At 42.9% G+C, this 22,969-nt stretch overlaps 1 protein-coding gene across 1 annotated transcript in view; it reads right to left on the minus strand.

Annotated features, from left to right (window-relative positions):
- The window catches only part of SEMA3A (semaphorin 3A), a 190,841-nt gene that overhangs the window by 91,481 nt on the left and 76,391 nt on the right, over positions 1-22,969 (minus strand). The window contains exon 4 of the mRNA XM_079975176.1: positions 12,463-12,582. Coding sequence (XP_079831302.1) covers positions 12,463-12,582 — 120 coding nt within the window. The remainder of the gene's footprint in view (positions 1-12,462; positions 12,583-22,969) is intronic.

Here is a 22,969-nt window from a genome sequence, read left to right on the forward strand (position 1 = left end):
AAACTCCCATCTTATTTTAGCCTTCCTAGATGCACATTGTTCTTGTCTCCCTAAATACATTTCAAGTCATACTTCAGTCTCTGCCAAAAGACTGCTTGTCGAGGGAAAACGATTTGGGTGTTTTCACATTTTTTTCTGCTTAATAAACTTTCGCTTTCTAACCATAGCAACTGGGGTTTGGCATTTAAATGGACAGGCTCTGAATGTTGAGCTTTACTGTAATTGTGGGAGAGGGAGGGAGGGAATAAATAAATCTCAATTTGGAAGGTTAAACAGAAGCAACTGCAATGAATGGAGAGTGTTACAATAATTTTAAAAGGGAAACCTTTTCTGCTAGCTATAATTATGACTAGAGCTATAAATATAATGCCATGAAGCTGCTTTTCCTTTGAAAGCATCATCTCATCTTGGAACTGTTTAAATTACCTGTTTTCTGAAATGATTAGAGAGTGCCCCAATAAATGCCATGTACAAGTACCATAATGGAGAGAAAGCAGGTTAGCCTGCCCCTAAATGAACCTAGAGTAAAATTTAAACCATAATTTGAGCAAATACACAAGCCAGAAGCTGGAGCCTTATCTATATTGCTGCACTCATACTGATGGCACTTTGCAGATTTACATCAGATGAGCACAATAGCTCTATAATCTACATTATCTGATAATGCATGAAACATGAATATGAGCTGATAACACTTCACTTGCTCTCCATTGTAGGACTGAAACCCTTTTGTGTGGATTCCAGGCTCCTGCCTTGCTCCATCATCACTGCAAACTATAAGAGAGTTCAAATAAGCTCAGAGGAAGATGCCAATTTATCCTTTTTAGGGAAATGTATTCTGGCTTTCCTCTAATAGGAAAGCATTGGAAACACCTACCACGCAGTGCAAAACATGGCCAAATGTTGAGAGCTGTACAATACATTTTGCACAAGGAAAACCAGAAAACCAAAGAGGTTACAGGTGGTACTATCACAAAACTTCAGAGGCAATAAATTTAGTTTTATGTTGTACATAAAACTTGAGCTTTTTTTTTCTTTAAAAAAATTGATCAGGGAAGAGAAATTAGCTGCAACACAGCTGGAAACAAATGAAAGAAGCTTAAACAAATTGACCAGGCTACCACAGGTCAGTTGAAAGTGAGTAATATTACTACAGCATTACATTTTAGTGTGATGTTAATGAAGCATTAACTTCACATCATCAGAGAATGTGGCAAAGAAGTAAAAAAAAGCCAGAAATCCATCTAGATTCTGGATAGTGCTAAATCGTGACCTCCCTAAAAGAGGGCAGTGTTGCAGTGAGACGTGAGACTGACCTCCTGGTTGTGGGTGGGTCTATTGTTTTTCTTTTTTTTAAAAAAAAAAAATATTTATTAAAGTTTTGAAAGTTACAGAAAGAAAGAAGAAAAAAAATCAAACATAACAAACCCATACAATACAATATAAAAACAAAAATACCACATATACATAACAAAAATAAAACAAAAGTAATTAAAAAAAGAAAAAAGAAACACAACCTATACCTTCAATGTTTTACTTGTTTCAGCGACCTCCTCATACCTCCCTTTTTTTGTATTCCACTTCGATTAATTGTTTCAGCAAATCCTTTCCATCTTCCTCAAACTTCTGTCCTATTATTTAACTTAAAAAATTCTAACATTATTTTTTCCTTTAATCCAATTACAATCTATTATACTTAATTCTTTATAACATTTCTGCTAAAGCCATGTAACTTCATTCCAACATCTTTCTAACATTCCTTAATTTTACAATATTTCTGTAGATAATCTTTAAATTTCTTCCAATCTTCTTCCACCGACTCTTCTCCCTGGTCTCGGATTCTGCCAGTCATTTCCACCAGTTCCGGGTCTATTGGATTGCCACAACACCCGATTGGGTAGGTCCCAAATGCAGTCTAAATGAATTGAGGGACCTATATAAGCCCTTGCATGTGTCCCAGACTTCCTTTTTCAGCATGTGCATCGGAACACTTGCCCACCTCTCCCTAATTTTAGGGCATTTTGTGCTTGACCTTGCTATGCCGTCATGGTCTCACCATCCCTATGTGAAGGGTATTCCGTTAAAGGAATCCAGGGACCTAACTTGGTTTGCACATGCACAGAAGCGGGCAATTGCCGCCTGCACCTGCACACAATGGCGCCTTTCCCAGCGACCCATTTCAACCTCCGGACAGATTATTGTCACAAGTAGAGGTTCCACTGTAATCTGTTCCACGCACACATGATTTTATGAAAGCTTTTTCACAATACTATAAGATAAAAGAAACTAATCTAAATAAAAACAGAGAAAGAAAGAAAATGCAGAGTCCTGATAGCTGTTAGCCCTTGTCACCCGCAGAAAGTGGAAGAAAGAGCCCGCAGAAAGAGCCTCCCAGCTCTCCTCACCTGGGAGCTTTCCTTTCTTCTCTCCGTCTCCCACCCTGGGAGATCTTTCCTTCCCTGACTGTCACTCAGGCTCCTTCCATCAACCATGACCACCTTCAGGTGTGTGTGTGTAACCCTTGGACCCAATAATGGCCCAGAGCAGAGGACATCGAAGAGAAGAAGGAAGAAAGAGGTGAAAGAAAAGAAGATACACAATCTGTTCCCTGGAAAAAACCTGAAGCACAAAAGGTCCACCCTCTCCCTGTGTCTTGCCGCACCACCTGCAGACTCATGCAGCAGAAGGGCTCACTCAGGGCCCCTCTCTGGGAAATGTACCAGGTTTGGGTCCATCATTGGGGAGCCTTATGGCAAACAGGAATAGAGCTTGCTGGCCAGCAGAGACCCCACCTAAGCCTAACCTTCTGCAGCAGTGCTAGGGTGGAGGTGGGGGTTAGGATTGCAGACGAAGCCATGTTGCATAGAAGCAACATCTTCCTTTGTTTCAGCTGCTTCTTTTTTACTTTCTAAGTTCATTCATTAATATATTCTTGGTAATTTCAAGATCTGGAACACCTAAGCTATCTCAGCATTCCTTAGGCAATTTATACTTCTGAATGGACATGTTAGGAGCTATAGCATTTCAAAGCTGATGAATGGCATGGGGTTCATTTAACGACACATTCTATGTTGTTAGGCAACTGGTGCTTTCATAATTTCATTGCTAGATGCAGTAACAGCCAGGAGAGTAGCAGCTGGCCACCAAACACACACATTCAGCTATGTTGATTAATGCCACTACACAAAACTGATGTCGGCCAAAGCTGCAGAGGCCTCCATTATGGTGCTTTGTGAGCTCCCATATTCATATTTATGCTTTCATGATTTCCTACAAAGCCACTCCCGACATAAGGAGGGGGGGTTGCAGGCTCACGACCCCATCTCCAACCTCGCGGGGCTGGCTGCAGCCCCGCGGGACTCAGGGATTCCCGGGTTCATTAATATTCATCACTTACTGAGAGCCAGTGTGGTGTAGTGGTTAGGAGCGGTGGACTCATAATCTGGGGAACCAGGTTCGCGTCTCCGCTCCTCCACATGCAGCTGCTGGGTGACCTTGGGCCAGTCACACTTCTCTGAAGTCTCTCAGCCCCACTCACCTCACATAGTGTTTGTTGTGGGGGAGGAAGGGAAAGGAGAATGTTAGCCACTTTGAGACTCCTTCGGGTAGTGATAAAGCGGGATATCAAATCCAAACTCTTCTTCTTCTTCTTACTGCGCCAGCCAATCGGCTGGCGGCAGGTGGAGGCTTACGAGGGGGCATTTAAGGTCGGGGCAGCCCGTGCTTGCCCCTTTCTTTCCTTTCAGCAGCTGCGGTTTCCCACCCTCTAGGTTTGCTATGGGCTTCGGCTGGTCGCCGCAAGGGGCCTGGTAGGAGTTTTTCCATTTGGCTAATTGGCTGTACAGTGGTGCCTCGCAAGACGTAATTAATCCGTTCCGTGAGGCTCTTCATATAGCGGTTTTTTCATCTTGCGAAGCAAGCCCATTGACAGCTTAGTGGATTAGCGCTATTAGCGGTTTAGCGGCTTTTAGCGGATCAGCTGATAAGCGGCTTATCAGCAGATCAACTGATAAGTAGCTTAGGGCTTAGGAAAAGGGGGGGGAAGGGAAAAAACCCCGCAGGAACTCGCAAGACATTTTCGTCTTGCGAAGCAAGCCCATAGGGAAATTTGTTTTGCGAAGCGCCTCCAAAACGGAAAACCCTTTCGTCTAGTGGGTTTTCCGTCTTGCGAGGCGTTCGTCTTGCGGGGCACCACTGTATTTTGGAAGCCACTTGGTTTTTTCGCCTACCTCGTAGCAAAACGTCACAACACCTTTGGTTTGGGCGGTTAGGCATTGGCAGGGGTATTATTATGCAAATGAGTTGGGGGGGAGGAACGCCATCACCTCCCCCAAATGTTGAAGGGTAGTTCATTAAAGGACTCTGGGGGGCGGCGCCTCGTCCGAAACCTACGGAGGCTAGGGCCTAAAGCGCGCTCCTGAGCGGTAACCCCTTGGGGAGCGCCTAGGGATGTGCATCTCAGGGGCTCCCCCTGCTGGTGTTTAACCCTTCCCGGTTATACCGGTTAGTCTGATAGGGCCAATGCCTAAAGCCAATACCGCTCTTACCTGTAATCAATAAAGTTGTGGCCATTTTTCACCCATTAACCTAAATTCTTGTGTCCGGTGTCTTTATTTATTCTATCTGTGGGAGGGGGTGGGAATCGCCACACAACTAGGCATGGGAGAGACTCTGGTTTAAATGGGTTTAACCTGGGAGATGATTTACAATGAAACGAAAAAGGTATTTAAATATACCTTTCTGAAGAAACCAGAGGCCTTTCTCCTGGGCATGGTCGGCCAATTGGTGCCAAAGAAGGACAGAACTTTCTTTATGTATGCAACAACAGCAGCAAGAATACTCATCGCGAAGTATTGGAAGACACAAGATTTACCCACCCGGGAAGAATGGCAGATGAAGTTGATGGACTATATGGGACTGGCAGAAATGACTGGCAGAATCCGAGACCAGGGAGAAGAGTCGGTGGAAGAAGACTGGAAAAAATTTAAAGATTATTTACAGAAATATTGTAAAATTAATGAGCTATAGAAAAATGGTGGAATGAAGTTATATGGCTTTGGCAGAAATGTTATAAGGAACTAGGTACAGGTAGATTGTTAATGTATTAAAGGAAAAAAAACAAGGTTAGAATATGTTAAGATTAATTACAGGACAGAAAACAGAGGAAGATGGAAAGGAACTGCTGAAACAGTTAATTGAAGTGGAATACAAAAAGGGAGGCGTGAGGAAGTCAATGAAACAAGTGAATGAAAGCTAAGATTGAAAACATTGGAAGTGTTTTTAATTGTTTTTGTTTTGTTTTGTTAATTCAATGTTTTATGTAGTGTTTTTGTTTCTGTTTTCGTATTTTATTATGTTGATTTGTTTAATTCCTTTTCTTTCTTTTTGTAATTTTTAAACTCTTAATAAATATTATTTTTTTAAAAAAAAAAAAAATTAAATGGGTTTAACCATGGGTTTGGGCAGTTCTGACTCAACCCTGATTTACTTGCATTGCTACGTGCATTCACAATCAGGGGAGATTGTGAATTGTCAGTCTTTAATTTGAATTTTTGTTTTTTTAAAAAAAGCCTGAACAATAATAATATTCAACTTATACAAGAAAAGGAACATATATGTGGCATTATATTTCTGCAGCTTAATGCTGTAACTACCGTATGTTAATGTACAGTGGATGCTCGGGTTGTGAACGTGATCCATGCGGATGCACGTTCGCAACCTGCAGCGTCCGCAACCTGCAGCGGCACATCTGCACATGCGCGGTTCATGATTTGGCACTTCTCCACATGCGTTCCACTGCTTCCGGGTTTCGGCGGTCCGTAACCCGAAAAAACGCAGGTATGACTGTACATGTACAACCCGAGGTATGACTGTACATGTCTTTTTATACAGCCATATGCATGGTTGTATGTGCCTGTGTGCTTGTTACTTTGGGAAACCTGGAGGGCATAGACATACTTGCATCACCAAAAAAATTAACTATCAATAAAATTACAAACCATTCACCCATGGCAGCTTTTTCACTAAATGAAAGGTTTTCAAGTACAGTGGTGCCCCGCAAGACGAACGCCTCGCAAGACGGAAAACCCGCTAGACGAAAGGGTTTTCCGTTTTGGAGGCGCTTCGCAAAACGAATTTCCCTATGGGCTTGCTTCGCAAGACGAAAATGTCTTGCGAGTTCCTGCGGGTTTTTTTTCCTTCCCCCCCCTTTTTCTAAGCCGCTAAGCCGCTTATCCGCTAAGCTGATAAGCCGCTAAAAGCCGCTAAAAGCTGCTAATCCGCTAAGCCGTCAATGGGCTTGCTTCGCAAGACGAAAAAACCGCTAGACGAAGAGAATCGCGGAACAGATTCTTTTCGTCTTGCGAGGCACCACTGTACTTACGCTTTCCGTCAATAGCACTGGCATGAGTGAGGGATTATAAGGCAAAGTATAATCCAAATAAGACAGAAGTACTGTGGATCTGGAATCCGGCTAATGTGAATGGAGGCTGACCTCTTACTTTGGTTGGGATCACACTCCCCTTAAAGGACCACGGGGTCTGGGAATGTTCCCGGACTCACAGCTGACTACGGAGGTGACTACAGAGTGAAGTCCATGTTAGGAGGGCTTTTTATAGGCTTAGGCTTCTTCGGCAGCTATGGACCTACCTAACCTTAGCTGACAAAGCCACAGGGCCAAGTACCTTGGTTGCATCCAGGTAGGAGTGCCATATAAGGGGGGCCAAGAGCACCCCCCAAAAAAAATTTCAAGGAGGGGGCTGCTGTTTTTGAGGACTGCTCTGAAACAGAACAAGGCAGCAGGAATGCTTGTGGGAATGAGACTACAGTGGTGCCTCGCAAGATGAAAATAATCAGTTCCGCGAGTCTCTTCGTCTAGCGGTTTTTTCGTCTTGCGAAGCAACCCTATTAGCGGATTAGCGGATTAGCGCTATTAGCGGCTTAGCGGCTAAGTGGCTAAGCGGCTATTAGCGGCTTAGCGGCTTAGAAAAAGGGAGAAAAAAGGGGGGAAATCGCAAGACTCGCAAGACGTTTTCGTCTTGCGAAGCAAGCCCATAGGGAAATTCGTCTTGCGAAGCGCCTCGAAAACGCAAAACCCTTTCGTCTAGCGGGTTTTTCATCTTGCGAGGCATTCGTCTTGCGGGGCACCATTGTATATCCCACCTGTTCTGTGTCAGCCAGATTGGCCACCTGTTCATTTGTTAATCCATATCAAGGAACTGATTGGGCTTTTAAAGCCCTAAATCAGGCACAGGCAAACTCCGGCCCTCCAGATGTTTAGGACTACAATTCCCATCATCACTGACCACTGGTCCTATTAGCTAGGGGTGATGGGAATTGTAGTCCCAAACATCTGGAGGGCCAGAATTTGCCTATGCCTGCCGTAAATGGCTTGGGACTAAGTTATTCAACACATTGCTCACACCTGAATGAGTTTACCTGGGCACTGAGAGCAACCACAGACACCCTGCTTTCTGGTGTACCAGTGACAGCAGCTAGCCCAATGGGGACCAGGGATAAGGGTCTTTTGGAATTTTTTCACTGGGTAATAGATATGCTCTCATTACTGCTGGATTTAAAAGAAAAGGAGTTCTGAAATCATTTTTGTTCCAGTCTATATTTGGTTGAATTGTGCTGTACTTGAGAAAACCAAATTAGCTGCTGGTCGCTTTTAATCTATGTTTAAATGTCAAAATTGTGATTATTGTATTCTTACGTGTTTTGGAGCCTTGTAAACTGCCTTGCAGGGACAGGACACTTTGATAGTTGGGTGAACACTCTTTCAAATAAACAAACAAATACAGCGCTAGCCTAGGCATGTTTACTCTGAAGTAAGCCCCAGTGCGGTCAGTATAGCACAGCCCCATGTAAATGTGATTGTTGCAACCTTAATCTAAAATTAAGTGCTTAAACACAACAGCTGTGGAAAGAAAGGACCCTTCCAACCAAAACAGTCTTAATCGCTCTTGCCACACATAATGTACAGAAAGGAGAGAGTTGGAGAGAGTATGGATAATGATATATAGTTCCATTTGACAGTATGTGCCTGGTGGAAAAAATTATGCTAGCTTCTCTTCTCTAATCTCTCTTTCCATAAATTGTTGATCAAGTGCCTATGTGTGTGTGTGGGTGTGTGTGTGTGTGATCTTGCATGCTTATAAAACTGTAAAAGTAAATGATCTCATATTTGCCATCTATCTGCAGACAGTCTTCTTGGCAGATACCCAATAACTGACTGACATGCATCTTACGGTACTAAGCTAATTAATACGTCTACCAATTCCCAAATGGGACTCAGGGGTAAAAAATCAGTTTAATGGAGTAAGCAGTGTTATTGTGTGTGTTTGTGTGTGTGGTCCAGAGACAACTGATAATTGACAAAAATACATGTTGAAATAAATCTCTCAAGAGTATAACAAGAACCTGCTCTATAAAACTGTATGCCTGGAAGAAAGAGCATTTAAAAATTAATAGATGTTTTAATATGGGAGGGGGGAGATATTCGTAGTCCTTAAATCATCGCTGGAGGAATATGTTAATTTTTTCTACAAGATGGAAATTTGATTTTTAAAAACAATTAAGTGTAGCATCTTTCACTTGAATAATGATGTATTTATTTTTTGTAGCAATCTGCAGACTTGAATGTCAAATTCATGAGGTGGTCTCTGAGTAAATGCATTTTTTTCTCAGGGGGGAAAAAACATAGGCAAATCTGTTTTATGGATTTGAAATGTCCTTGGAAGCATAACTGGACAAGTTACTTCACGAACAAAAGTAAAACATCTTTTTTATATCGAACATTTTTTAGTATAATACAATCACACTGTATATTAGAAAAACCTCAAAGAGAAAATGAAGTGATGGGAGAAACTCCAACTATTCCTGAGCATGTGAAAGTTTAAATCCACAAATAAGTAAAGGTAGCCATGCAGACCCATAAGGAAAATTAAAAAAAAAAAAAAACCCAACACTTTAGGGGAATGCCTTTTACAAGACCTATTATGTTCCAAGTAACCTAATAAATATATTCCCTTAATATAGATTGTGGAATTTTAATGCTGCTGCTGTTTTAACAGAATGTCATTGGATCAGATTGGATCAGTCAAGTAAAACAGAGAGAGCTGAGCATCTAGTCTTCCACCTATGAGCTGGTGTTGTGCATCCATGGGGTAGGGAACATTGAAACAAGTACCGTATTTTTCGCTCTATGAGACGCACCAGACCACAAGACGCACCTAGTTTTTGGAGGAGGAAAACAAGAAAAAAAATATTCTGAATCTCAGAAGCCAGAACAGCAAGAGGGATCGCTGCGCAGTGAAAGCAGCAATCCCTCTTGCTGTTCTGGCTTCTGGGATAGCTGCGCAGCCTGCATTCGCCCCATAAGACGCACACACATTTTCCCTTACTTTTTATGAGGGAAAAAGTGAGTCTTATAGAGCAAAAAATGCGGTATGTGGGTCTCCTGTCTCCCCCAAGCAAGGGCAACCAGTCCTTACTGACCGGAGCACTCAGTTATTATTATTTATTGAAGATCAATGCCACCCTTCATCTGAGAATCACAGGGTGGTTCACAATATAAAAACACAAAAATGCATAACACAGGAACAAGCAAAAATAATACCCACCCACCCCTCCCAGTTTAAAAGGCCATGGGTTGTTTAATCAGACAAAGGCCTGGGAGAAGATGAATGTTTTCACTTAGCACCTCAACATATGTACCAAAGGCATCAGGCAAGCCTCCCTGGGGAGGGCATCCCCCAAATGAGGAGCCACTCATGTTGCCACCCTGCAGACCTCATGTGGAAGAGGTGCACAAAGAAGAGCTTCAGCTGATGATCACAGGGTCAGGTCGTTTCATATCAGGAAAGGTGGTCCTTGAGATCTTGCAGTCCTGAGCCATTTAATGCTTTGTAGGTCAAAACCAGCACTTTGAATTGCACCTGGAAATTATGTGGCAGCCAGTGCAGGGGCCAGGACTGGCACCATATGCTTGAACCATTGCACGTGGGATTCTTTTTTAGCGATCATTTGCCAATTACCTGGAAGTACTGTACGGAATGGGACGTGGGTGGCGCTGTGGGTTAAACCACAGAGCCTAGGACTTGCCAATCAGAAGGTTGGCGGTTCGAATCCCCGTGATGGGGTGAGCTCTTGTTGCTCGGTCCCTGCTCCTGCCCACCTAGCAGTTCAAAAGCACGTCAAAGTGCAAGTAGATAAATAGGTACCACTCCGGCAGGAAGGTAAACGGCGTTTCCGTGTGCTGCTCTGGTTCGCCAGAAGCGGCTCAGTCATGCTGGCCACATGACCCGGAAGCTGTACGCTGGCTCCCTCGGCCAATAAAGCGAGATGAGTGCCACAACCCCAGAGTCGGCCACGACTGGACCTAATGGTCAGGGGTCCCTTTACCTTTACCTTTACTGTATGGAATGGGACTTACTCCTGAGTAGACATGTCTATTATTGTACTACCAGTGCATTTTTTAAATTAACTGCTGCCCTGCTTGTAAATTCTTCTTGTTTCATTGCTGGGACTTGCGTTGTATATTCAATCCCTTGTGAACCTTCTTGAGGCTGAAGGGTACAATATCAATGATACCTTCAAATAAGATGGAATGACTTTAGCTTAGTGAAGAGTCAAGGCTAGTCAGCTTCCTCTGTTTCTAATACATACATAGTTTTAGGATGCCAAAGAAGCCCAGCATCTGTGCCTATCAGTCTAGCTGAATGGGGTTGTTCAGCTTCACCCCAGGTAGGTCTGTAGGTCATCAAAACAGCTTTTCCTGTTTTGGGATGTGGCCCTTATTTTCAAGGGCTTCTTTTAATACAGAACATCCTGTCCCCTCCCTCCCTGGGCAAATTCAGGAAGCTATAGGTCCCTGCTTTCCACAGAACACATGCAACTAGATTTATTCAAAACCCTGCTTATTCAGCTGAAAAGGCTCCCAGAGTGGATCAAAACGAAAACAAGGCAGTTCTCTGGACATAACATAAAAGGGAAAAGGGATGGGATTGTAGAGGAGAAAAAGAAGAAACATGCACCAATTCTTATAGTTAGTTTCCTTTTAATGACCAGCTGAGAGCCTGATGGAATGGCTACTGCTAAATGCTTAAAAAGAGCACGAAACCAGCTGATCTCTTAGCAGAGTCAGTGCTTCCCTTCTCTTCCTCTGCAGCTTCATGGAAAAACTGTGGGTAGTCCCTGACAGTTGATGAAGGGTCAAAGACTGCCGGTGTCTCAGTAAAGCCCATGCCATAGTCCGGCTTTCCTTCTGTTGGTCAGTCTAGACAACTATGGTCTAACAGCAGCTCACTGAGCCTTGCTATCTGAGTTCTGGAGGCTGCAGAAACTGAATCTGGGACCTTTTTCAGCACAACATGTGCAGCTACACCATAACTGCAAAGTGGGGTGGGGTTTTTTTATTCAAAAATGCAAGTGTAGCGTAATGGTTAGACTAGGACCTGGGAGACCATGGAGCTCATTGGTTGACCTTGGACCTTGGTGGTTATGGGGAATCCTTGAAGAGGGGGCAGAACCATGGATGCCCCCTTGAGCTCCTTGGATAAAAGTTGGGCTAGAAATGCAATAAATGTCACAAATAAATAAATAACCGTAAGCTAACAAGCAAGCCTTTGGTTTCCATTGGCCTCCTTCATTGGTTATCTTCACTACTGGGGAGCTACACATACACACAAAGACATCCCATAATCTGTGCTTGGTGTTATGTAGGTTTGGGCTGCAACGGACACGGAGGACAGCAGAGAAAGAAGTGGCACAATCTGCCGAATACTCTCATGCGGGAAACCCAATGAAATCTGTGGGAATTGTGCAAGAGCGCTGCTCTCATGCCTGAAAGTTCCAGGGTTGGGTGTGTGCACTTAGAACTGAGCAAATGAAACAAGCCAGGCCTCATTTGACTCGACAAAAACCATCTCCAGATAAATATGAAAACTGGGAAATGCACGTATGTGGCATGCTCTGTACACTCCAGATGGGGAGAAAAGAGCTGTGGTGTCAAACTCCACAGACTGGGAGGCGGCTCTTAAGGGGAAAACTGGCACCAGAACAAAGGTGCTGATAATAGGACATGCTTAGATAGCTACCTATCAGTCATGAGCAGAAACGGAAACGTGAGCAGCTGGCCTTGGAAACCACAGAGGCTATGCTAAATGTATTTAATCATGAAGAAAGTCAGAAAATGGCTTATGGGTGTGATCTACCAGCTAAGGGTTTTTAAGCCCCACTGGTTTCATTGGGAGGTTAGAGAACATGCTTAAAATGAGGCTTGGAGATGCTTAACTCCAATTGCAGCAGTCCCTACATTTCTGAATTACGATATAGCTTTACCAGGACTGAAATAAAAAGCTTCACTGCCATCCACAGACCCATCAGTATTCCTTTGGAAGACATCAAACTCATGACTGATTCAATGAAAATTTAAGTTGGTGCATTTAGATGCAGACTTACCTCAGGATGACCTCCAACTTCAATGTATGTGCACACGGGATGGAAAGCCCCAGTTCCACAGACATACAAATGAGTTTGGTTGTAAGTCTTAAGCACCTTGACAAAGTTAGCACATTCTTTCTACAAAGGGCAAAAAAGGAGCATAAAATAAGTCAGCATAAATACTGAATCCTCTCTTTGTCACAGGCATGCTACATAACAACTTCTGCAGCTACTCACCATTGCTTTCTCATTTTAAACCTTCCAAGGCTCAATGTGGCTTTCCAACTGAACATAAATAATAATTATACACAGTCTGAAAAAACAGCTTCACAAGCAGTGGCAAAAAAGGCTACAGTGCCTATGCAGAAGCCATAGGCCTTTCAGAACAGGTGAGCTTCACATCCTTGCCAAAAGGCCATGTGAGCAGAACATCTTCCAACCTCAAGGAGGTGCAGAGCAATTGCAGTATAAAGTCTCCTACATGCCGAATGTGGACAGCAGCTGGGCTCAAGTGTGCTTTGAAGAAGCAAAAGGCAACATAAAATGATGGCTAGTTTGGGATATGAGGAAAACAAACTACTGCCCACATTGCTGTAAGTTTAAACAATTTCATAATGGAACCAGCGAGGGTTGGGAAAGGAGGTGAAGTCTCTCCTCAAAAGACCTCCTGGCTCCATCTCCTCCTGGCACTTCTTGTACATCTGTGGAAACTAATTGCCAGTTTGGAAGCCAACCCCCTGCCCCCTAGGCAACCGTCTCCTGAATTTCCTTCAGTTTCCCTCATCTGCAACATCTCAGCATTTGATGAGAATTTGGGAAGCCTGTCAAGCACAGTGAATCTGTCAGGGCAGGTGAGATGAAGCCTGGCAGGTGGGCTTCAGGCTATTTCACAAGCAAGCTATAAACAACCCTATCCAAATGAAATAATAATGATCCCCTTTGAAGTATGCTGGTCCTAAGATAAGAAGTGAAAGCATTCATATTGTTTTTCAGCTTTTCTTCTGAAAAAAAAAATAAAATAAACGTTGTGATGACATATCGGGATGAAAAGATTGTTCCCTACTTTGAGCAGTGGATAGGAGTTCTTCAGGGTTTTTGCCCATTCTTGTTACCTAAGATCTTTTGAACTGGATATAATGTTAGGATCTTCCACACGCAAAATATGGACTCAGCCACCAAGATATGGCCTTTTGAAAAAGTCACAAAGTAAGAAGCTGGTCTGCTTATTGCTAGACTGCCTTTAGAATTCTTAGATACGGATTTGCAGACCAGTTGCATTCACAAAGCTACAATGAAGTCAAGGAGACTACAGGCAGTGTTAAGCGGTATGTGAATTGCCCCCTTAGGCTAAATTCTTCCATCAATTACTTTGGATTTACACAGTGCTGCTCTATTAATGTCAACAGAGTTTGTCCAAATTAATGCTAATATAACTGACAGCAAAATATGTATCCCACCCTCTCTTTTTAATTTGTCTCTCATCTACAACGCATCGTATTTTTAACGATGGATTATAGAAATAAAAGAGCTAATGAAACACTAGGAGGGGCTACTAAGAGCAATAAACCTTCAACTATAAAATAAATTTATTTACCATTGAAAGTTTCCATTCCAGTTGCAATGGCTAAAATAGCTTTCCTGTGTTTTACAGCTGTTTTAAAAGAGCCTTTAAGCTCCATTACAGCCGTATACAGCCACAACAGATTAGTTTCCTTTATATATTTTATGCAACTGGGGAAAAAAGTGAGTGAAAGAGGATATTAAACCACAAAAACGACATAAAATTGATGGCAAAGATTTCATCTCCACTGAGGGAAAGAGTTCAAAGTGAAGTTTCCCCCCACTTTCTGTTTGATTCAACAAAACATACTGGGTGATACTCATTGTTAGTCGGACTCCTAGTAGTAGGTCTGCTTATTTCAATGGGACTCACTCCCAGGTAAATTGCATTAGGGTGGCCACCTAATTCTCATTCTTTGCTTTACTGGGCCTGTCAGGTCCTATGAATTATTACTTTGATGTCAGTTTGTTGAATGGAGTTTTTTCCCTATGAAATACACACAGGAGCTCAACCTTAGTCATGATGAACGTTGGCTGCATTGTGTCTATTGCTGACATTCTCATAGGCTGCGATCAGACTATAGTTTCACTCATCTTGTCCCCGCACGTGGGGGGGGGGGGACCAATATCATCACATGCAACCCGCCATGTGTCTTCTGATCTGCCTCTGGCACCCCACTGGTCTGTGCATGAGTGTATGTTGCTCATATCCCAAGTCCAGTGGTACCTCAGGTTAGGAACTTAATTCGTTCTGGAGGTCTGTTCTTAACCTGAAACTGTTCTTAACCTGAAGCACCACTTTAGGTAGTGGGGCCTCCCGGTGCTGCTGTGCTGCCGCCACGCGATTTCTGTTCTCATCCTGAAGCAAAGTTCTTAACCCGAGGTACTATTTCTGGATTAGCGGATTCTGTAACCTGAAGCGTCTGTAACCTGAGGTACCACTGTATCTTATCCGAAACAAGCTACCTGTCTTCCCAGTTCCCAGCCACATGAACCTATCTACAACACCACCATCTTATCAAGGTTTAACTGTGTTTTCTTGGCCCTCATCTAGCCTGTCACCATCTCCAGATATCAGTCGAGTACATCTATACCCCATCTTGGTTCAGACAGAATGGAAAGAAAAAGCTGGGTCTGCCATAGTCAAAACAAAATAAAAAAATTCCTTCCAGTAGCACCTTAGAGACCAGCTAAGTTTGTTATTGGTATGAGCTTTCATGTGCTTGCACACTTCTTCAGATACCCAGTGTCCCAGTGTCACTCCAGTGTCACTCCGACTGGACACCATGGTTAATGAATTGAAACCCACCAAAATATCAAGAGGAAATTAACACAGTAGTATTCTCCATGTCTCTCACCTGCATAGGAGAGACTCAAAGGGCTTACATATTAAAATATGCATTTAATCTTTTGCCAGTCTGATATCCCAGAGAGGCAGTCATTTTAGTCTACAGTGGTGCCTCGCAAGACGAAAAGAATCCGTTCCACGATTCTCTTCATCTAGCGGTTTTTTCGTCTTGCGAAGCAAGCCCATTGACAGCTTAGCGGATTAGCGTTATTAGTGGCTTAGCGGCTTTTAGCGGCTTATCGGCTTATCGGATCAGCTGATAAGCGGCTTAGCGGCTTAGAAAAGGGGGGGGGAGGAAAAAAAACCCGCAGGAACTCGCAAGACATTTTCGTCTTGCGAAGCAAGCCCATAGGGAAATTCGTTTTGCGAAGTGCCTCCAAAATGGAAAACCCTTTCGTCTAGCGGGTTTTCCATCTTGCGAGGCGTTCGTCTTGCGGGGCACCACTGTATAGCAGCAAAGACTCTGCAGCAACTTGAGGACCTTTTCTGCACTAGGGCCTGCTTCAACCATTGTATAATCCTCTAATCTACAGTCCACAAAATCTTATGACACAATAAAACAATTTATTGTTAAGATGCGATAAAATTGTTTGTTGTCTCAGACTAGAATGACACCCGGACTTGACTTTCTGTTCCAATTTGAAAGTCACCATTTGAGAGATAGGACCATGATGTCGGTTGTAGAAGATGCTCTACCTACCGTAACCCACCCCTTTTCCTTCTCTCTACGGGACAAGTTCTAACATTGGTTGCCACCCAAACAGCCATACTCCATTGGAAACAGGAAACGCCAATAAAAACTGTATTGGGCCCCATAGATGCAGGCTGTCATAAAGCCTAATTAAATTTGCATTTGTGAAAAGATTGCCAAATGGTATAGGAAAGCCTCCCTGTGGGCTTTGTTATGACATAGCCAAGACTGAAATACTCTGCCAATTTTATTAGGGCTCTCCCCTTCACTCCACAGAGCGATGGTATGATGGTATTCAGACATGTCTTAGCTGTGAAACTTGGCAAACAGTGTGATTCTGGAAACGGGTGGCAAAGTATGCCGACTTCAATGCAAAGCAGTTCCTCCCGCTATTCTGGCTCTGAGCCTGGAATGACTTAGCCGTCTTCAAAATGGGCTTGTCCAACTTGGCAGCAGCTCACTGTTGCTGCCTTACCCTCCAGCCGACAGGATATTTGTTCTTTAATGGGAGAGCCAATGCTAACAATACAGAGTAGTTAAAGCTTGTGTGATCTTGGTGTAAGATGTTGGCAAATACAGCAATGGCTTTGTGCCTGTGTGTGCGTGTGTGCGCGCGCACACATACACACACAAGCGCTCTCTTTCTCTCTCTAAATATAACAGATGGGAAAATAAGGAAGCACATAATTTTGAAGTGCATGAACGCTTATTCCTGATCTACACAAATCCCTCAACAAACGGGAACACTGTTCCTAGGCTATGCCACTTCAAATTGCAAGTGGAAATCACATGATTAAATGCACCCCCCCCCATATAAAATGATCTCTGAAATAGAAAAAGATATATGTCTGGGAGAAGAGTTCTAACCTAGCCTTTATATTATATAATCATTTTATATTGTATTATTATATTATATTATATTATATTATATTATATTATATTATATTATATTAATTTCTCAGAGGAACATTTGCACATGTAACTCCACACCAGTAATGATCTTTTGTCTAGCTACAATTGGGAGGTTGTTTGTCAATGGAAAAATAGCGTACTGCACATCTGTAGTGCTTTCCTTGAACACTCTGCATGCATTGTCTCATTTGCTATTATTTTTATAGATCTGGAGATGAATCTTTGTGTGTCGTGAAGCATGGGTTTGCTCCAGCCAAAGTTAAGGACTTTTAGTTCCATTACTTTCAGTGGGCGAGACCTAAGCAGGGATCACATCACACCCTTTCTACAGAAGGTGAACAAGGGCTGACAATGGCTTGTCAAATCAAAGTTATTCATCCAAAGGGCGTCATTTGCTCTATTAGGAAGAGTGTGAAAGGGTGCTGACTGCAGTTCAAGTGGAGATTGTTTTCATCATATATTTCCCATCCTATTATTATTATTATTAAAAACAGTACATTTACTTTGTGCTTCTTTTGGCCATGATCCAAACACACGCAGATGCTTTGGAAGTGTCCAGAAGTTGCCCTGCTGCTTTCATCACCCATTCACCCAGCTCCCATTACGTTTAAGACGCATGAGGAGCTCGTAGAATGGAGATTTTACATAAAAAATATCCATTGACATCGGACAGATTTCTCATGACAACAGGGTTCCCATTATGACACCATTTGAGAATCAGTAATGTCCAATGTTAACATGAGTCTCTTCTGGCTTCATCAGGCCATCCTTCCGCACTCTTATCCTGTCAATTTCTTAGTTTCAGATAAAGTTCCAAAGTTCTCTAGTGAGAACAAGAACCACCCTAAACCAAAGAATGAAATGTTAGCGATGGAGTTTCTTGCCAACAGTCACCACTTTAAAATTCATATGTCTTTCTCAGCAACAAAATCTCTCTATTTATTATTAAGCGGCTCTCAATATTTGTGTATCAAACAGATAGAAGGGATTATATACACAGCCTGAGCAAACAATGAAAAGGTATATAAAATAAAAACTTAGGAGCCAAGCACAGAAGGATTAAAAAAAACAAAACACAAAAGGTACATAATGCTGATTACGTTATATTACACAGATTTCTCCCCCTAGACGATTACAAAAATAAAGTCCACCCATCTGTCAAAACACCTGAACTGTATATGGAAAAATAAATAAAACAGAACTAGGTGTTTTCACTAGATTCTAGTCATTCTCTTTTTCTCCATAAGCTTGGAAATTACACATTTAGGCATTAATGACTGGAAGAGTATTGCATTTATTCTGAAGCAAGAACTGCCATTTCTTCTTATCAGAACCATTATCAGAACAGAACATTCACTTCTGCTATTTAAAAATAAGTGAATGAACCCACTTGCATAACCTTACAAGCATCTGGAAATCTAAGGGCTTTTATATATGAACAGTTGCTCATGGACTGAAAGTGGGAGACTGAATGTTGGAAGGCTTCCCCACAACTCCAGAAAACTTCGCAGATATACAAAAGTATACAAAAAGTAGCTTTTTAGTGCAACCTTTTGCCAACATGCTAATTCTCAGAGGGCAGGGAGGGTGTTCCTTCTTGTGTTCAAGTAATTATTACCACCCCCCCACCACTCCCTGCAACTTCAAGTAACATGGAGGAGGAGGAGGAGGAAGAGGAAGAGGAGGAAGAGGAAGAGGAGGAAGAAGGAGGAGGAGGAGGTTGATGGAGACAGGCTACAGCTGACTCTCCTGTGTTTGAAAATAACCACTTGCATAGCCTGGCGAACTGGCCACACAATGAACAGCGTCAGGGCTTCTTAGGGTTGTATCCCACTAAGTCACACTCATGTTCTTTATAATAAATGGATGGTGTCAAATCCAGTGATTTCAGAGGGTTAGATTCAACTAAACAGTTGTGCTAGTGGGTACCAAGGCAAGGAGTCCCATTGGAGCAATGAGGCTTTTACCTCTCCCCCTGTGTGCCCTCCTGCCACCCAAACTGGCTCTGGAGAGTTGGCAGAATAAGAGAGTACAATGTGTGTGCTGGTGAATGTTTCATATTCATTATGCGTGTTAGTGGCCAACATGAATTCAGTGAGGCTGGTTTTGAGGAAAGATCAGAGCACACCTGTATCATTCAATAAATGAGTTTCACCATAAAATTATGTTCCACTATGAGCTTTCTATCAGAACCTGTCTCTCCTACTCAGAGAAAATCATGTCCAGCTTTGGCCTTAAAGAGCTGGAAATGTAGCTAAAATGGTGAACAAAAAGTAATTGTTAAATAGACAGCGTGAAACATTCAGCCCTCTTAGGAATGGCATTACTCTTAAGCATGATGAGTATTGTCAAAAGGGAAGTAACAAAAGTGATAAACACAAAATTAGATTTCCTCTTTCTCTTGGAACGTCTCCTGGGAATTTTCAGAATGAAGCTGCTGACGGGGTGTGGACAATGATAAGGTATTTTTAGTAGCTTAGCACATCCCATTTCAAGTCTTGTTATCTCTCTGATTAAGTGTTCATTGACCAGAGAGACTCGAGTTATCTTTCTGATTTCTTGATAGAACAGAGTTCATGGGAAGAATTAGATTTCTTTCCTCTAAAGATACTACCCACGGCCAATTTTAAATGCATGCTGTTAAACAGAGACAGAGAATATATGTAGAAGAGAACCAGGCTTAAGGTAAAATGATAATTTCACATAAGCCACCTATGTAGAGTTAGACATTCCAGAGGTGTAGAATTTTTTTCTAGCTGGTGGGTCATTTTAACAGTTTTCCAATCTCCACCCCATGTGGGCCATTTTGACCAGTGGGTGGGCTAACAACCTGTTAATTGCCTGATTCCATAGCTCTGCCACTGGACTCCAATGACTGGACTATAGGCTTTTCAGATGATTAGAAAAATCCCAAAAAGGTTTCCTCAAAGCAGTACAAAACCCACTGCCTAGAAAAAGCCAACCACTGCAGAAAAATGTACTGGCCCTTTAATTGGTCAGACGCACCATGGGTACAGTGGAAGGGCACTTCCATCTTGACACTCTTGCACTGACTATGAAACAGGCAGCCGCTCCCAGACACTGCAAGTGTATCCTACATTTTCTTCTTCAGCTACAGGATTGCTAACCATGGTCCTGAACCAGCACCTTGGTCCTTGTCCAAGGTCCTGCTGATGTCAATGTTGCTTAGGCTATCACTTTCTCTTGGTGGTGGACATCACCATGGATCACAGTATGGCCACCAAAAAGGCCCTGTCTATTGTGCTGACCAACCTGATAGATCTTACTAATTAGCCCATGAACATAGTCTCCATGGCCAGTCTTAGCTTAGAATGAGGTTATTTGAAAGACCACTCGAACCTATGTGGGGTTTGAAGATTGTTGTTCTTTAGTCGTCCCCTTCTCCTAGTCCAGCTCTTTGTGACCCCATGGAGCAGAGCACGCCAGGCACTCCTTTCTTCTACGGCCTCCCGCACTTTGATCAAACTCATGTTGGTAGCTTCGAGAACACTGTACAACCATCTCGTCCTCTGTCATCCCCTTCTTCTTGTGCCTTCAATCTTTCCCAGCATAAAGGTCTTTTCCAGGGAGTCTTCTCTTCTCATGAGGTGGCCAAAGTATTGGAGTCTCAGATTCAGGTTCTGTCCTTCCAGTGAGCACTCAGGGCTGATTTCCTTAAGAATGGATAAGTTTGATCTTCTTGCAGTCCATGGGACTCTCAAGAGTCTCCTCCAGCACCAGAATTCAAAAGCATCAATTCTTCGGCGATCAGCCTTCTTTATGGTCCAGCTCTCACTTCCATACATCACTACTGGGAAAACCATAGCTTTAACTATATAGACCTTTGTTGGTAAGGTGATGTATCTTCTTTTTAAGATGCTGTCTAGGTTTGTCATTGCTTTTCTCCCAAGAAGCAGGTGTCTTTTAATTTCATGACTGCTGATCATGGAGCCCAAGAAAGTAAAATCTCTTGCTGCTTCCTTTTCTTCCCACCAGCAAATTAATTTGTGCCTGGAAATGCACTGACAATCAGTGCTGCTGGCACAGAATTGGTGATGTATGTTTTGTTGCACAAACAAGGAATCAGTACCTGAAGCTTTTCCAAACAGGACCACAACCAGTGAATCAGTCAGAGCTGATAAACAGCAGCCTTGGTAACAGATGCCACCTGCAACTCAACAAAATCAGAAGCACCCACATGGGTCTTCTGGGAGAGTGCAGCTTTACACATATGCAGCCTTCCCTGTCCACTGTAGCACTATCATCTTATCTAGATTAAGTCAGGTTGTTTGCCCTCATACACCCCCAGAGTGCAGACGTTTGTTCACAGTTTCCATAGTCTCCCAAGAAATAGCTGGAGGGAAATAGAGGTAGAGTAGCATGGTCATCTGCATACTTCTCTCAGTGGCTTCAGGTAGATGTTACAAAGCATGGGGGGAAGAGTCAGAACTCTAAGGCACCCAAAAGGTCAATGAGGCAGAACAGGAGTTCCCCAGTACCACCTTTGGGGTATGTCCCTCCAGAAGGGACTGCACCATGTCCTCAAAACCTACCCTGACTAGGTGACTCAGAAGGAGTCCATGGTTGATTGTATCAATGGTTGCTGAGGTGTTCAGGAGAACCAACATGGTTGCACTAACCCTGACCATTCCCCAGCATAAGTCACCCACCAGGGCTGTTTGGTCCCCAAACCAGCCTGGAGACTAGCTTGAAACAGATCCAAATAATGAGGATCAGCCAAGCCCACCTAGCACTGAGAAACCACCACCTTTCCTAGAATCTTATTCAAGAATAGTACTAGGCAATAATTATCCAGAGCCAAAGGACCCAATTTTTCCCCAAAGGAAGATTTTAACTACTGACATCTTAAGCAGGGGGAGCCATGTTCTCCCTCAGAGAGGCATCGATCACATTGTAAGCCCAGTCCTGGTGGATTTAAATATCAAAGAAGTGTGTGGATCCCTAGGGCAGGGGGTTCTTGGGATTGGCTTTTGCAGATCCCTATCTGATCTCATCCTCTGGCTCAAATCTCACCTGCATCAGGCCTAGGAGAGATGGTAAACCTCAGATCAGTATTAAAAGGTGGCACTTGCTATTAAGAAGCAACACCTGTTAATAAGGCAGACACAGCTCCTGTCGGCCTGTTATATAGGCCTATAAACCACTTATAAATCAGCCAATCTTTGAAGTCCTTGTTCAGATCATTCATATCCTGTAAAGATTTCCAGCTGCAGCCATTTGTGATAAATGAACTTCAAAGTTCTCAGTCAAAAGTGGAGAGAGAATGTCGATGAAGGACGTGTTGAAAGGACACAACAGATTGCTGGAACTATAAGAGGTAGTTGCTTAGCAATGTGTATACGTTGTCAACAAACATACCACAGAAGCTCAGGCTGTGAAACTGCATGTGGCCACTGTATCCATTCATTTTTTTAAAAAAGCTACTTTGATTTTGATTTTCCTTACCATCCCATAGGAAATACTAGAATGAAAACACCTTCACTGAAGGAAGTCTAAAATTTCCCTTCAATTAAAATCTGGCGCACAGTATCGTTTGCGGAAACAAGCTTTGCCAAGTTGCTTTTTCAAACTTGCCTGGGTCACCCTTGCAGGATCTTGAGCCCTGGAAATCAGTTAATCAGGAAGGGATTGTCTAAGTGAGGCAGGAAGCAATAGGTGGGTTTGGGTACAACAGAGACCAAGTTGTTCTGCCAGAAAAGTAGATAGGAGGGATCAGTTTACCCTTCCTTAGCTCTCACATCTCCATTTTTTAAAAACAGAAAGTTCCCAGAAATCTGAAATGTCTTTTCCCCTTTCCATGTAGAATCTTCCCCGAGCAATACAGGAAAGACTTGAGGAGGCATAATGGTTGCAAAGGCGTTGGCTTGCACACCCCATGCCACACTTTGAATGCTTGCATGTTCAGGCAACGCACCTCATAATAATTAAAAATGGAATCCAAGCCCTCTGTGGATAGGAAGCAATACCTATACTCATCCTATACCTATAATTTG

This window comes from Podarcis cretensis (assembly GCF_951804945.1).
Source record: "Podarcis cretensis genome assembly, chromosome: 5".
In the NCBI taxonomy this organism is placed as follows: Eukaryota; Metazoa; Chordata; class Lepidosauria; order Squamata; family Lacertidae; genus Podarcis; species Podarcis cretensis.